The sequence below is a fragment of the Hypomesus nipponensis genome, chromosome 10 (genome assembly GCF_054491055.1).
Source record: "Hypomesus nipponensis isolate SF chromosome 10, ASM5449105v1, whole genome shotgun sequence".
NCBI classification, from domain to species: Eukaryota; Metazoa; Chordata; class Actinopteri; order Osmeriformes; family Osmeridae; genus Hypomesus; species Hypomesus nipponensis.
Genome location: NC_140370.1, coordinates 11204976 through 11218126, shown reverse-complemented (window position 1 = coordinate 11218126; position 13151 = coordinate 11204976). Strand labels below are relative to the sequence as shown.

The 13151-nt window shown below is 47.1% G+C and overlaps 1 protein-coding gene across 1 annotated transcript; it reads left to right on the top strand.

Annotated features, from left to right (window-relative positions):
• The first annotated feature begins 158 nt into the window (after positions 1-158).
• On the top strand, positions 159-12388 carry LOC146271692 (phosphatidylinositol 4-phosphate 5-kinase type-1 gamma-like). Its single transcript, XM_084707605.1, has 19 exons — positions 159-176; positions 551-643; positions 953-1083; positions 1200-1317; positions 2413-2565; positions 3294-3593; positions 3713-3918; positions 4007-4090; positions 4288-4336; positions 4461-4545; positions 4686-4856; positions 5058-5178; positions 5260-5289; positions 5413-5481; positions 5629-5927; positions 6137-6345; positions 7016-7090; positions 7428-7511; positions 12308-12388. The coding sequence occupies exons 2-19, from the start codon at positions 551-553 to the stop codon at positions 12386-12388; spliced, it is 2358 nt and encodes a 785-aa protein (XP_084563731.1). The 5' UTR covers positions 159-176.
• The last annotated feature ends 763 nt before the right edge of the window (positions 12389-13151 follow it).

The window sequence follows — 13151 nt, the reverse complement described above, 5'->3', positions numbered from 1 at the left end:
CCTAGGAGATCCTAGCAGGGCATCTCTCAACACAATCATACAGCAGAGAGAGAAACTAAGCAGGACTTTCAGCCACCGCTAAATGAAGTATTGATGATCTCCTCTACTCTCTTCTCTTTCTCTGCTCTTTTTTTCTGTTTCCGTTAACAGAGGCCAAGAAAGCTCAGATAACAGAGGTAAGTTACTTGTCCATCTCTCTCTCTCTCTCTCTCTCTCTCTCTCTCTCTCTCTCTCTCTCTCTCTCTCTCTCTCTCTCTCTCTCTCTCGCTCTCTCTCTCGCTCTCTCTCTCTCTCTCTCTCGCTTTCTCTCTCTCGCTTTCTCTCTCTCGCTTTCCCTCTCTCGCTTTCTCTCTCTCGCTTTCTCTCTCTCTCTCTGTCTCTCTCTCTCTCTCTCTCTCTCTCTCTCTCTCTGTCTCTCTCTCTCTCTCTCTCTCTGACTCTCTCTCTGACTCTCTCTCTCACACACACAAACACATTCACATACATGATGTTCCACAAGTACCTCCCATTATTGGTCATTCGGATGTTTCTCCATCATGCCTGTGTTCAGATGCCGTCTCCTACAATCCAGCTGGGGCCAGGCCAGGAGAAGAAGATAGGCCACCGGAGAGTAGACGCCTCTGGAGAAACCACCTACAAGAAGGTCCTCTCCCCCTCTTCTCTCTCCTCTTCCCCTCTCTCCCCCTCCTCTCTCCCCCCTCTCTCTCACCCCCCTCTCTCTCCTCTCCCTCTCTCTCACCCCTTAACCCTCATCTTCCTCTTCTAACTATAATTTATCCTCCTGAGAATAGAAGATACACCATAAATAGAGCTCCTCCAGACTCACCTGTAAATCGTCCTTTACGTAAAGCTTCTAGTATTTGGCCATCTACAGTATGAACACTCTGGAAATGTGATGTCCAAGCTTTGTCTCCTTGGTTACTGAGGCCTTCTGTGTGTGCCCCTCCTCCAGACCACCTCGTCTGCCCTGAAAGGTGCCATCCAGCTGGGCATCGGCTACACCGTGGGCAACCTGAGCTCCAAGCCTGAGAGAGATGTACTGATGCAGGACTTCTATGTGGTGGAGAGCATCTTCTTCCCCAGGTGTGTGTGTCTGTCCTTTTTGTTTGAAGAGTATCACATGGCCAGTTTCTCTCTCTTCCCAAAATGGATGTAACACAAAGAGTTGTGATCTCTCCCCTCCTTCCCCTACTCCCCAGTGAGGGCAGTAACCTGACCCCTGCCCACCACTACCCAGACTTCAGGTTTAAAACCTACGCCCCTGTGGCGTTCCGCTACTTCAGAGAGCTGTTTGGGATCCGACCGGATGACTATCTGGTGAGTCAGTTCCTGTAACCCAGCTATCGCTGCTCATAAGACCCAACAACCTTACTAGGAGCATCCCACATTGTTTACATATAGCTTACTTGACATAGAGATGTTTTATGAAAAGGGATTTTACATCTGGAGATTTGTCTTTATGCGAGATAAATAAAGCTGTAAAGGTGTGTCCTGTGTATTCAAACACACACACACATATACACATACACAGGCACATATACCTGGGAACCTACCCGTGCTAACAGAACCTAACAGTCTCAGACACTCCCAGCTACACGTAGAATCTCACATTTGACCTGCGCCAGATGGAGATTAGCAGATAATACCTTCTTTTTAAAGCATGATGGAAGACACCCAATTTTATTTAAAAAATTGTGAGTGAGAGAATATGTGTGCGTTTGTATGTAGTTGTGTATTTTGTGCACGTTTGGGTTGGCCTGTGCACAAATGAATGTGTGTTTGCAAGTATGTATTGTATGAAAATGGCGCTAGATTAATAATCATTGTTCATATTCAACACAAATACTGTAATTTTCGGACTATAAGGCGCACCGTTATATAAGCTGCAGCAGCTAAATTGAAAAAAGTGTACATATATACACTATAAGCCGCAGGTGTTTTAATGTTTAATTATCATAATTATTATGTAAGGGTTCATGCACAGAGGGGATTGTCGGGAAAGAGATGGCTGCTTGAGGAAGCTCCCATTTAGAAACCGTTAGCCGTTAGCTGTAAAAATCCATAGATTATCCGCACCGTTATATAAACTGCAGGGTCGAAAAATTTGAAAAAAAGGCGTGGCTTATAGTTCTAAAATTACGGTTATCCAGTTTTTCAGTTTCTCTGATAAATCCAGCCCACAGGCTCTATGTTGACCTAGACTACAGAGTAGCGAGGTGTGTACCAGCAGAACCACAGCAGAGTATCTCTGTAAGCTTGTTAAAGTGGCTGATCCAGTCTCAGGTGCAGGGCCAAATGTCCTGTCCAAGCTAACAAAGACTGCAAGCTCCTATCCTTTGCCACTTTAACCATTTTAGCATAACTAGCTATTGACCTTGTAATCTAATGTAATCTGTATGTGTGTGTCTCCAGTACTCTTTGTGTAACGAGCCTCTGATCGAGCTCTCCAATCCGGGCGCCAGTGGTTCCATTTTCTATGTGACCCGTGATGATGAGTTTATCATCAAAACTGTGGATCACAAGGAGGCGGAATTTTTGCAGAAATTACTTCCTGGATACTACATGGTGAGTGTAGAGACTTGGCAAGTTTTGATACATGTTTCTGTCTTTACCTTCAGCCTTACATCCTACAGTTGACCCGGCTCAGCTGTGACGTGTTTGGAGCTTTGTGTGTGTGTGTATGTGTGTGTGTGTGTGTGTGTGCGTGTGTGTGTGTGTGTGTGCTATCAAGTAGACATGGAGCACCTGGGCTGACCCAGGCCAAGAAGTTTAAGGCCACACACACTAAGCACATGCATGGCCAGGCTTAGCCTCTGAAAACTCACACTGTCTGCCAGGTGGCTAGGCCAGGGGAGGGATCCACAGGGATCTCTCTGTCTCTCACCCTCTCTCTCTCTTTCTTTCTCTCTCACCCACCCTCACTCTCTTTTTCTCTCTCTGTTTCTTTCTCTCTCTCACCTTCACTCTCTTTCTCTCTCTCACCCTCACTCTCTGTCTTACTCTCTCTGCCCTCTCTCTCTCTCTCTCTCTCTCTCTCTCTCTCTCTCTCTCTCTCTCTCTCTCTCTCTAAGGAGAAGCTTTGTAATGTGGACGAGGTCTGTTTCTCCCCATTCTAGAAAGGTTTACCTAATTACAGCCATACCAACAGCTGTAGATATAGTTATGTTCCATACATACCGTATACTGGTAACTGTTGTGTAACATGTGTATGTAATATAATGAACAGATCGGAACTCCATTCTTTCTCCCACATTTCCCTCCTCTCCTTCCTTCTCCTCTCCTTCCTCCTCCAGAACTTAAACCAAAACCCACGGACCCTGCTGCCCAAGTTCTTCGGCCTCTACTGTGTCCAATCAGGAGGCAAGAACATCCGCATCGTGGTCATGAACAACGTCCTGCCCCGCTCCGTGCGCATGCACCTTAAGTTCGACCTGAAGGGCTCCACCTGCAAACGCCGCGCATCGAAGAAGGAGCGGGAGAAATCCTGCCCCACGTACAAAGATCTGGACTTCCTGCAGGATGTCCCTGACGGACTGTCCCTCGACCAGGACACCTACAGCGCCCTGGTCAAGACCCTACAGAGAGACTGTCTGGTGAGGAAGGATAGAGTGATGGAGGGGAGGGAGGGGGAGATGAGAAAGGGGAACATACAGGGGGATAGAAAACCACTCTTCAAGAAACCAAAGTGTGTGTGTGTCTGTTGTGTGTGCAGGTGCTGGAGAGTTTTAAGATCATGGACTACAGCTTGTTGCTGGGCGTCCATAATAAGAACCAGGCTGAGCGGGAGCAGCAGTCCCAGGGCTCTCCCACAGGGGGCGATGACAAGAAGCCAGCCCCACAGAGAGCCCTCTACTCTACTGCCATGGAGTCTATTCAGGGAGGGAAAGCATGCAGGGACACACTGGACCACGATGACACGTGAGTCACACACACACACAGACATACACAAATGCACACTAACACACAGAAACACACACATGAACTGGGCTTTCCCGTCTGTCTCCAGGATGGGGGGTATTCCAGCTGTGATTGGCAAAGGAGAACGAGTTCTGCTCTTTATAGGGATCATCGACATCCTCCAGTCCTACAGGTAGACCACTCTGACCCACCAGAGCTTCTAACATGAGTCATAAGGGACGACTTATGGTCCACTGAGTCACTGAGTTGCATCGTAACCTACAGTATGTTCCTGACCGATTCATAGATCCTGCCCTTTCATTTCAGTAATGGATCTGTTACCGCTCTGTCCTTCTCCTTTTGATCTCTGCTCTTTCTCTTGTCTTCAAGGCTTATCAAGAAACTGGAGCACTCCTGGAAGTCCCTTATCCATGATGGGGTGAGGCCTCTTTTTCCTAGTACACATTCATGAGTACACACTCGTCCCATGTACTCACACACACATGTACACAGACACGCACACACTCACACTTCCCAACACACCCTTTCATTATCTCCCTCAGGAAACCGTGTCAGTCGTCAGGCCCAGTTTCTATGCTGAGAGATTCTACAAGTTTATGAGCACCACCGTTTTCAGGAAGAGCTGTTGTGAGTACGCACACCCACAGAAACTCACACATAATTACAAGCACAGACAAAAAATGTTCACCAGTGGTGGGAAACCTACATTTTTCATCAGTTGTGGGAAACCTAGAAAAAAACACAACCTCTCCTCTGTTCACCCCCAGCTCTACGGTCCTCCCCATCTAAGAGAGGGCGAGGGGCTCTCCCGGTGCCCAGACACAGTGCTCCTGGGGCAGGCTGGTCGGCCGGCCAGCAGCCCTCAGAGAGTGAGGAAAACCAGGAGAATCTAGAGAACCTAAGGGGAGCTCGCTGCTTTCCCCAACTGGAGGAGGAGGGTAAGACAGGACTGGTCCAAACAGACTCACACTGTGAAGGTATGCATAACATCAATGTAGTTACATCTTTCTCTCTCTCTCTCTCTCTCTCTCTCTCTCTCTCTCTCTCTCTCTCTCTCTCTCTCACTCACTCTCTCTCTCTCTCTCTCTCTCTCTCTCTCTCTCTCTCTCTCTCTCTCTCTCTCTCTCTCTCTCTCTCAGGTCATCCATGCACTCCTCCCTCCTTTGAGGATGCCACCACTGTGTCTATTGCTACCACCCTGTCTTCTAACAACTCTCTCCCCACCACTCCCTTTGATACACCAGAGCATCCCCGCTACAGGTACACACACACACAAACATACATACCCTCAAAATGGATAGAGAGACATGTATATTCTCACCCTTGTTTTCTCCCCTGCAGGCGACAAACCCATTCACCCGGTGTGGTCAGGTAAGACCAACACAAACATAATCTGGAACTAAGCTTTGAATCGTAATGTAGAGAAATGGTTGTGTCTGAAGTTTCTCTTCTGGCTTCTAATTTCACTTCCTGTGCTGGCCCATGTCTTTCCAGGTCTCAGCAGGAAGTGGTGGAGGTTCATGAGGAGAAGCAGCAGAACATCACAGTCGAGGTGGAGTTGACGTAAGCCTAAAGCACACACACACACACACATATACACACACACACATACACACAAAAACAGACACACACAAACATACCAAGTTTCTCTGCTGTGTTTTTGAGGTGCAGGCTGTTCCCTGTGTAATAAACAGTGTATGTTTCTCACAGTCAGGCTCCTAGGACCCCTGAAATGACACAGGGGTCTGAAGTGGTCTCCCCTGCCCCGCCCTCTGCCAGCCAACCCTCCTCCACCCTCCCCCCTTCATCCTCACCTCCCTCCATCCCTTCCTCCTCTGCTCCCCTATGCTCCACCCTCCCCCCTTCATCCTCACCTCCCTCCATCCCTTCCTCCTCTGCTCCCCTATGCTCCACCCTCCCCCCTTCATCCTCACCTCGCTCCATCCCTTCCTCCTCTGCTCCCCTATGCTCCACCCTCCCCCCATCCTCCTTCCCTCCTACTTCAACCAACCAACCCTCTGATGTCCCTCCTTCCACTCCTCCCTCTGCTCTCCCCCCTCCTCCCATCCCCCCAGCCTGCCTTCCTCAACCCCTCCATCCACCCCTCCATCTTCTACTGCACCTTCCTCCTTTCCTCCTTCCTCAGCTCCTCATCCCTCCTCCTCCTCCACCCTGCCTTCATCCACCGTTCCATGCTCCTCTGCCTCGACTGCCCCCCACTCCTCCACCCTCCCTCCTTCCTCTATCCCTCCCTCAGTTCCTTATCCCTCCTCCACCGTCACTTCCTCCACCCTTCCCTCGACTCCTCCCTCCTCGCTTCCACCAAGCCCCCAGGTGAGGGCGGGGCCCCCGTCATCCAATCATCTCTCGGCGGCCAGCAGCCACAACTCGCTTGAGGGGGAGGTGCCTGTGTCTGACATCTACTTTGTAAGTCCCTCCCACCTCTCTTGCTTCCTGGTCACATGTTAGCTCGTTAAGCAGACAGTGTTGGAACTCTTGGTCCTTGTTGAGTTCAGATGCTGTGTCTTTTCTCTGACAGTGGCACAGTCAGGACAGCGTGTTTGAGCTTTGAGGGTGAGGGCCAGTGTGCCTGTGTGTGTGTGTGTGTGTGCGTGCGTACGTGCCGGATGAGTTGAATTTCACTGTAGCTATTTGCTTTTTTTGAACGAGAACACATGGCTACCAATGCATGTGCCCGAGTCTTAATGTATGGACACACCAACTGAACACTTAATGACATTTAGTCATATAGAGGTAATTGCCTTGGGCTTTGCATGCTGCATGTGTATGTATGTGTGTGTGTGTGTGTGTGTGTGTGTGTATGTGTGTATGTGGTGTCCTTCGTCTTTCATCCATCCATCATCACCAGTGACATTCTAAAGCAGAGCATCATGCTTCATGTGGTCTGTAATCTGTCCCTCAACCATTTGAGCCATGTCTATATGTTCTCCATTTTCACTCTCTTTTTCTTTTTCTCTCCTCTACTCCATCCCACCCCTGTGTATTATTTCCCACCTGTCTCTTGTCTCCTGTCCTCCACACACCCTCTTTCCTCCTCATGTGTGCGTGCGTGTGTGTTTGTGTGTGCGTCGATCAGTATGCGGATGGAAGATATTGGGTGTACTCTCCCGTTCTTGGCCGTCGTAAGCTAAACTCTAGCTCGAGCTACAACGTAAGTCCCAGCCTCTGTAGAAACCTAGGGAACACCAGTAGCTGCCCCCCCTCTCTTAAACCCCCCTCTGCCTCAGTCACTGGTGAATGGGTGATGTAGAGCATGCTGCCACTGGAACAGGACTGTACTGCACCTTTAACGACAAACCCTCTGCTCTCTTCTTCTCTGCTTCTACTCCGTTCTGCTCTACTCTCATCTGTTCTACTTCACTCTGCTATACTCTACTCTACCCTGTTCTACTTTGCTCTACTCTAATCTGTTCTACTGCACTCTGCTATACTCTCCTCTCCTCTGTTCTACTCTACCCCCCCCTGCTGGCTGGCTGGTGTGCCTGCAGACTCAGGAGGACAGGAGCTGGGTATACTCTCCTCTGCACTACGGCTCAGAGTCCAGACCTGCCTCCGACGGCGAGAGCGAGACAGTGAGTACACGCTTCGCTCACACCCTTCAGACAAGTGTGCGCTGGTCATTCCCGTTTGGTCCCTCCCTCTGTGTTTCTTTAAATGCCCTTCTCGCATTCACCCCGTTCTTGGTCCGTCTCCCCCCAGTAAGCTGAGTGCTGCACAATGCTGAGGAGAGTGAGTGCTGTCCACGCACTCACTGATGCTTTATGAAGCCTGTACGAATGCTCCCAGAAGCTTCCATGATGCTACATAACCTCTGGTGTCACAAGCTGCACATGGAGACCTGTTATACGGACTGAGATTGAGATAGAAGAAAAAAAAACACTAATATATACACACGCACACACACACCAATATATAAACAATCACACACACACACACACACACACATATATACAGACCTAAAAAAAAAAGTATGCAACACTATTGTACTTTTGGGAAGTAAACCAACGTATTGAATAGCATATCTGTAACCACCTCAAATACACCATGTACAAACTTAACTCCATCCAGAAGAGAACTCTGCGTCTGACCCAGAGAAGTGACCCTGGCTCTGTACCTGGTAATGTTATGTGGTGAACATGCTCTTCCAGTGTTTGATATTTCTGTTCCTTGTGCTGGTCTCTCAGTCATGATGTGTTCATGTTAGTTCAAGGTTGACTATCATGTGTTCTAATGAAGTATTTGACTGGTGTTTTTTTTTTTTTTTTTTTTTTACCTTTGCATGGTGGAGGTGTGGCTTTTATGTGAAACAACCCCTTTTGGTTTCCCAGTTGTTGTTTTGTCATGTGGGACGATGTTACTGTCTCCAGGTGTTCTGACATGCAGTGGACTCTCTCCCTAACACGGGTACCAACGGGTCTTGTTTTCCTGTATTTGGGGTCCTGTACCGTGTCTGTCCAGACTCTGGCTATGCAAACAGACCAAGGTGTGTGTTTACGTTACCCCTCCAGAGCTCTCCTGTGCTCCAACACGTCCCTGTGGTCATCCCAGCTCCTCAATGGGACACTTGTTGCAATATTCATAATCAATGTATTTTTAGCACTTTATAAGACATGTATCCAACAGTGGTATTGAAAACTGTTTCTGGTTTCAATCATTGGTTATCTTTGCTTTCACAGATGTATAGTACTTTGTTTATTGATGTATTTGTTTATTGAACTTACTTTTTGAAATGATCTGTAGTATCTGGTGGTTGGCTTATCAGAGTGATCCATATGTCCATTCTGTCAACTGCAGTGTTTATTGATGATATAACTGCCTTATAGAGAAGACCTTCTTCTATTTTCAGTTTCCCTACATAATCGAATGCTTTTAGAGATGGCACTAATGTTTTTTGTATTACTATTGATCAACAATATTATTTAATTTTCAAACATTTAAGGTTTTGTCCTTGGCTTTAAGGGAGGTATCCGAAGTCTGATCTAATCATTTCAGGATCCTCAAAGGATTTATTTTTGAAGAGAAAATGAAAGGAAATAATCCATAATCCTGTTTGTTGCTGAATTGTAGAAAGTCTACATCCTTGTTTGTGTGTGTGCATGCATGTGTGTGAGAGTGAGTGATGCCTCGTGTCAGAATGACAGAACAAAAGAGAGAAACAAATGGATGTAACGATGTACTGATCAAAGAAGACCTGTTGCTCTCACCCTGCCTACCATTAACCAGAGGTACAGAGTTCTTCCCAGGACACTGTCCCATCAGCTATGAGCTATTAGCTGTCAGCTTTCAACCATGAACCATTAGCTGTTAGCTATCAACCATGAGCTATGAGCTATGAGCTATCAGCATGACCATGGCTGAAGCATATGCACCTCCAGGGGCCTCAGAGGCTCACATTGGAACACTAGTCATTGCTAAGTCTAATAAGAAAGCCTGGGCATGAAGGTATCTGCTTGCTACACAAGCTGAGATGAACCTGCACGTCATGTGAAGCAGGTTAGCCCAAGCTGGTGTGGGGACCAGAGGATTGTGTTTGGGACTTCCTGTATATGTTGATAAGAGTATACTGTGATATGTAACTGTGATGGTCACATGTGTCTGCTGAAAACAATATGCCTGTCTGTTTGTACAGTGTTTGTAAAAGACGTTAGATAATCACTGTGTAAAAAGATTAAAGGATATCTTGTGTAAGAAAGGAAATATTGTGGAACACGTGGTCAATTTGTGCTTATCAACACCTAAAACATCTTTCCAGCTATAATGTTTGAGATTTTAAGTGAACAAGGGCATTTTCTGCACAGGAGAATATATTCAAAAGAACGCAGAAAGTACAATTATTTGACCATGTGTTGTGCTGGAGCTGGCACCATACATTGTGTTTACCAAAGTCAACCACTAGATGGCAACAGAACACCCCAAAATACATCGACATTATAACTTACTCTACCACTCAATCATTGATTCCACTTCAAAATGGTTGGGAGTTACCAAGTGTGTGTGTATGTTTGTGTGTGTGCGTCAGACCAATGCTTATACATTCCCTTTCTTATTACTTGGGGTTGTGGTATCTCTAAAAACAGACACATACATAGTTTGATGTGAATATCCTGTTCTTTTTGCCCTGGGTTGACATGACTCAGTCTCAACCAGCATGAAGAGATATTGTTAGTCTCTGGTAACACACAAACATACACATACAAAGCAAACATCTCCGTTTCTTGCTTACTCTTTGTCTCTCGCACGCTCAGCCTGGGGGAAGAGGAGCACAACTTAAAGGGTAAACAAAGGAGGAAGCGAGAACAAGACAAGACAACAATTGTCTAAATATATGTTTAGAATATGTATTTTACATTGACCTACTATCAACGTAGTAAACAACATGAAGCAGTCTCTTTGAGCAGCTATCCTGTGTCTGGGGGTAGGAACTCTGGGTGGGGTCAGAGAGTCACGACCTGTGTGTATACCAGAGGTGAAATGAACCATCACACAGAACAGCTTTCATCTGCAGCACATCCAAACAAATAGCTTTGTTCTTTCAAAGGAGAGGAAGAAGAAAGCAGCTGAGAAACAACAAACAGGAAGGGACAGACAGTGAGAGTGTGCGTGTGATTTAGAGTCTGTGTGTGTGTGTGAGTGTGTGTGTGTGAGTGTGTAAGAGATCAAAGCTGTGAGGAGAATTTTGAATCCCTGCGTGGGAGGTGAAGCCTTGCACACCTGCACACGTTACCTTTCCCTGACAGCCCCCACAGTGGTAAAAGACCAACTCACTGTAGGAGTGAGTTGAGCGCCTTGTGAATCAATACCATCATATCTTCCTCACCTGCCATAGATATTTCTTGCTGTTAACGCGAGGTTATTGTCTGAAACACAATTTAGGTGACGTGCATAACATTTTGAGGAAAAATCTTTTTTCCTTTTTAGTCTTTCATGATGTTTCTTACCAGGCAGTATCTCTCTACCTTCGCCAGGAGGGAGAAAACAAAGCCATCGATTTCTAATCCTAATCCCCCTTTCTACTGCCTCTCCTATTGATCATCACTCCATCCTTAATGAGATGAGGAATAGAGGACTGATGAAGGACAAATCGCCCTTCGCCTCTGCTGCTCGGATCCCTCTCCCTCCTCGTCTCCTTTGTTCTCCCTCCCCGATACGAGCGCTCTCCCTTCCCCTGGTGTCTTTTGATCCCTGTGGAACCAAGGAGCCCCAAGGTGCAAGAAGTGCTGTGTGTTCATGGTGTGTTCCTGGTGATAAGGACACCAGAGTCGGACCAGGATCGGTTGTCTTCCTCTAGGGTTGAGGGTGGGTGCTGATCTGTGGGCGTCTGGGAAGCCCTCTTGGTCATTGCTTGTAAAAGGCCTATACAAACAAACAGTGATTAGATGTACTTTGATTGGAGTGGTTGAACACACCTACCCAGATCTCTGTTCTGGGGACTGTGTTCTTGGCCAAGCCTGTGCAGCGAGAGGCTGAGGCTGACTGATCATCTTCCTCCTCACAGTTTCAAATCTTGGCAGTAAAGATATCCGCCCTCCATCCCCAAAACTCTCAACACCCCCGCATCCATCCTATCCTAAACACTCCACCCACAGCCAGCCCCTTGCTCTGTCAGCGAGGGTCTAGTGTTTCAGTCTAAACAGCAGTAATGGTCCAGCCTGTGTTTGGCTTTAGAGTGCCATGTACTGGTCTTTGAGTACCTGCTATTCTTTGCTAATGGCTTCCCCCTGCTGGAGTGTAATGCTATAGCTGGGCTTTCATCCACTTGATCTTATGTAAACATTGCACAAGCTGTGGATCTACATCTTGGTTGTCCTGGGGGTCATTATGTGGGTTCTTTACAGTGGCTGCATGACACCAGAGTAGGTTGCTGTGACCTCACTCTCTCACTTCCTGGTTAGTGTGACCTCATCTGTGAGACCACTTTCTCCCAGTTTTCCGACAGTCTAGTCTCTCTCTGTCTAATCTCTTTCGCCCAAGTACATCTGAATCCTGTCTATCTCTTGGCCCAGTCTATCTCCATCTAATCTCTCTTAGTCTAGTCCCTATCAGGCCAGTCTCCAGACAGGCAGGGCAGTGCCTGCAGCAGCACCACGGCAACCCTCAAACTAATATTATGGGCTGTTTCCCAGAGACACATAGAAATACTGGGAGTAAGGTATATCTTATCTTTGTTTAAGACGGTATGTTTTGTGTGTCCAAGATAAAAGACTGCAAAGTGTCAAACGTGATTGTCTACTGTTGTCTACAGATCAGAGTTTCGGTGTGTGAACTCAAGCAGATGGAGAGGGTGTGTGTGTGAATTTGATGTGTATGTTATGAGTGTGTGTATACAGCAGTGTGGGATTAATGTTCATCCACAATCCTATTCCCCAAGGGATTATGGGTAAACAATGACAGGGATGTGGGAGGTCTGCAGACCACACCCTCCAACCCCGACCTCAGGAACGACCCATGAGTGACCCCTGGTGTGAACCAATAAGATCTAATCATCTGCCACCAACAAACCTGTTTGGGGAAAGTCAGCTTGTGTTGTGGTGCAGCTCCATTGTGTCCTACAACTGAAAACACTCCCACTCATCCAGATGAGTCTGTGAGTTATTTCCAGTTGTTTGTTACATGTCATTTGACCCTTTCTTTCCTAAAAGCTTTCCTTTCCAGTGAGAACAAACAGTAATCAACGTAGTTTGACAGTACCAAACAGCAATTCTAATGTGACTCCTCTATCAAAGATCAAATCGTTTTGATGTGTCAGAACACAAATGAGGAGCGATAAACAGTCACTGCAGGACACTCAATGCTACAGGTTCAGTTCATGTCTGCTCATTTAAACTTTCTCTAATCGCCTTTTAATGTCTGTTAGACTCATGAATCGCCTGATAATGTCTGTCAGATGTTACCTGTCGGCTAGCAGCAGGCAAACTGGGTTCAGGACACGAGTGAGTGGCTCAGATAATGAGAGAGAATGGGGTTGCCAGATTGGGCAGGTGGTCAGGAAGAAGAAGGGTGGGTTGGGGGGGGGGGGGTTCTGGAAGCTGCCGAGAAAGAGAGAAAGTGGAGAGAGACATTACTTTGGGTGACATTCTATGTCTCCTCTCCATCCTGAGCCCATAGCATGCACACACACACACATACACACACACACACACACACACACACACACACACAGAGACTTACAGCCACTCCATCAGGGTTACCGTGGGAATGCCTGTGGCATTATA

Excerpts from the sequence above, each read along its gene's own strand:
- LOC146271692 (XM_084707605.1), top strand. The coding sequence starts at position 551 with ATGCCGTCTCCTACAATCCAGCTGGGGCCAGGCCAGGAGAAGAAGATA. Across the intron at positions 644-952 it reads GAGAAACCACCTACAAGAAG|ACCACCTCGTCTGCCCTGAA; the intron begins GTCCTCTCCCCC and ends CCCCTCCTCCAG. Across the intron at positions 4,546-4,685 it reads CGTTTTCAGGAAGAGCTGTT|CTCTACGGTCCTCCCCATCT; the intron begins GTGAGTACGCAC and ends GTTCACCCCCAG.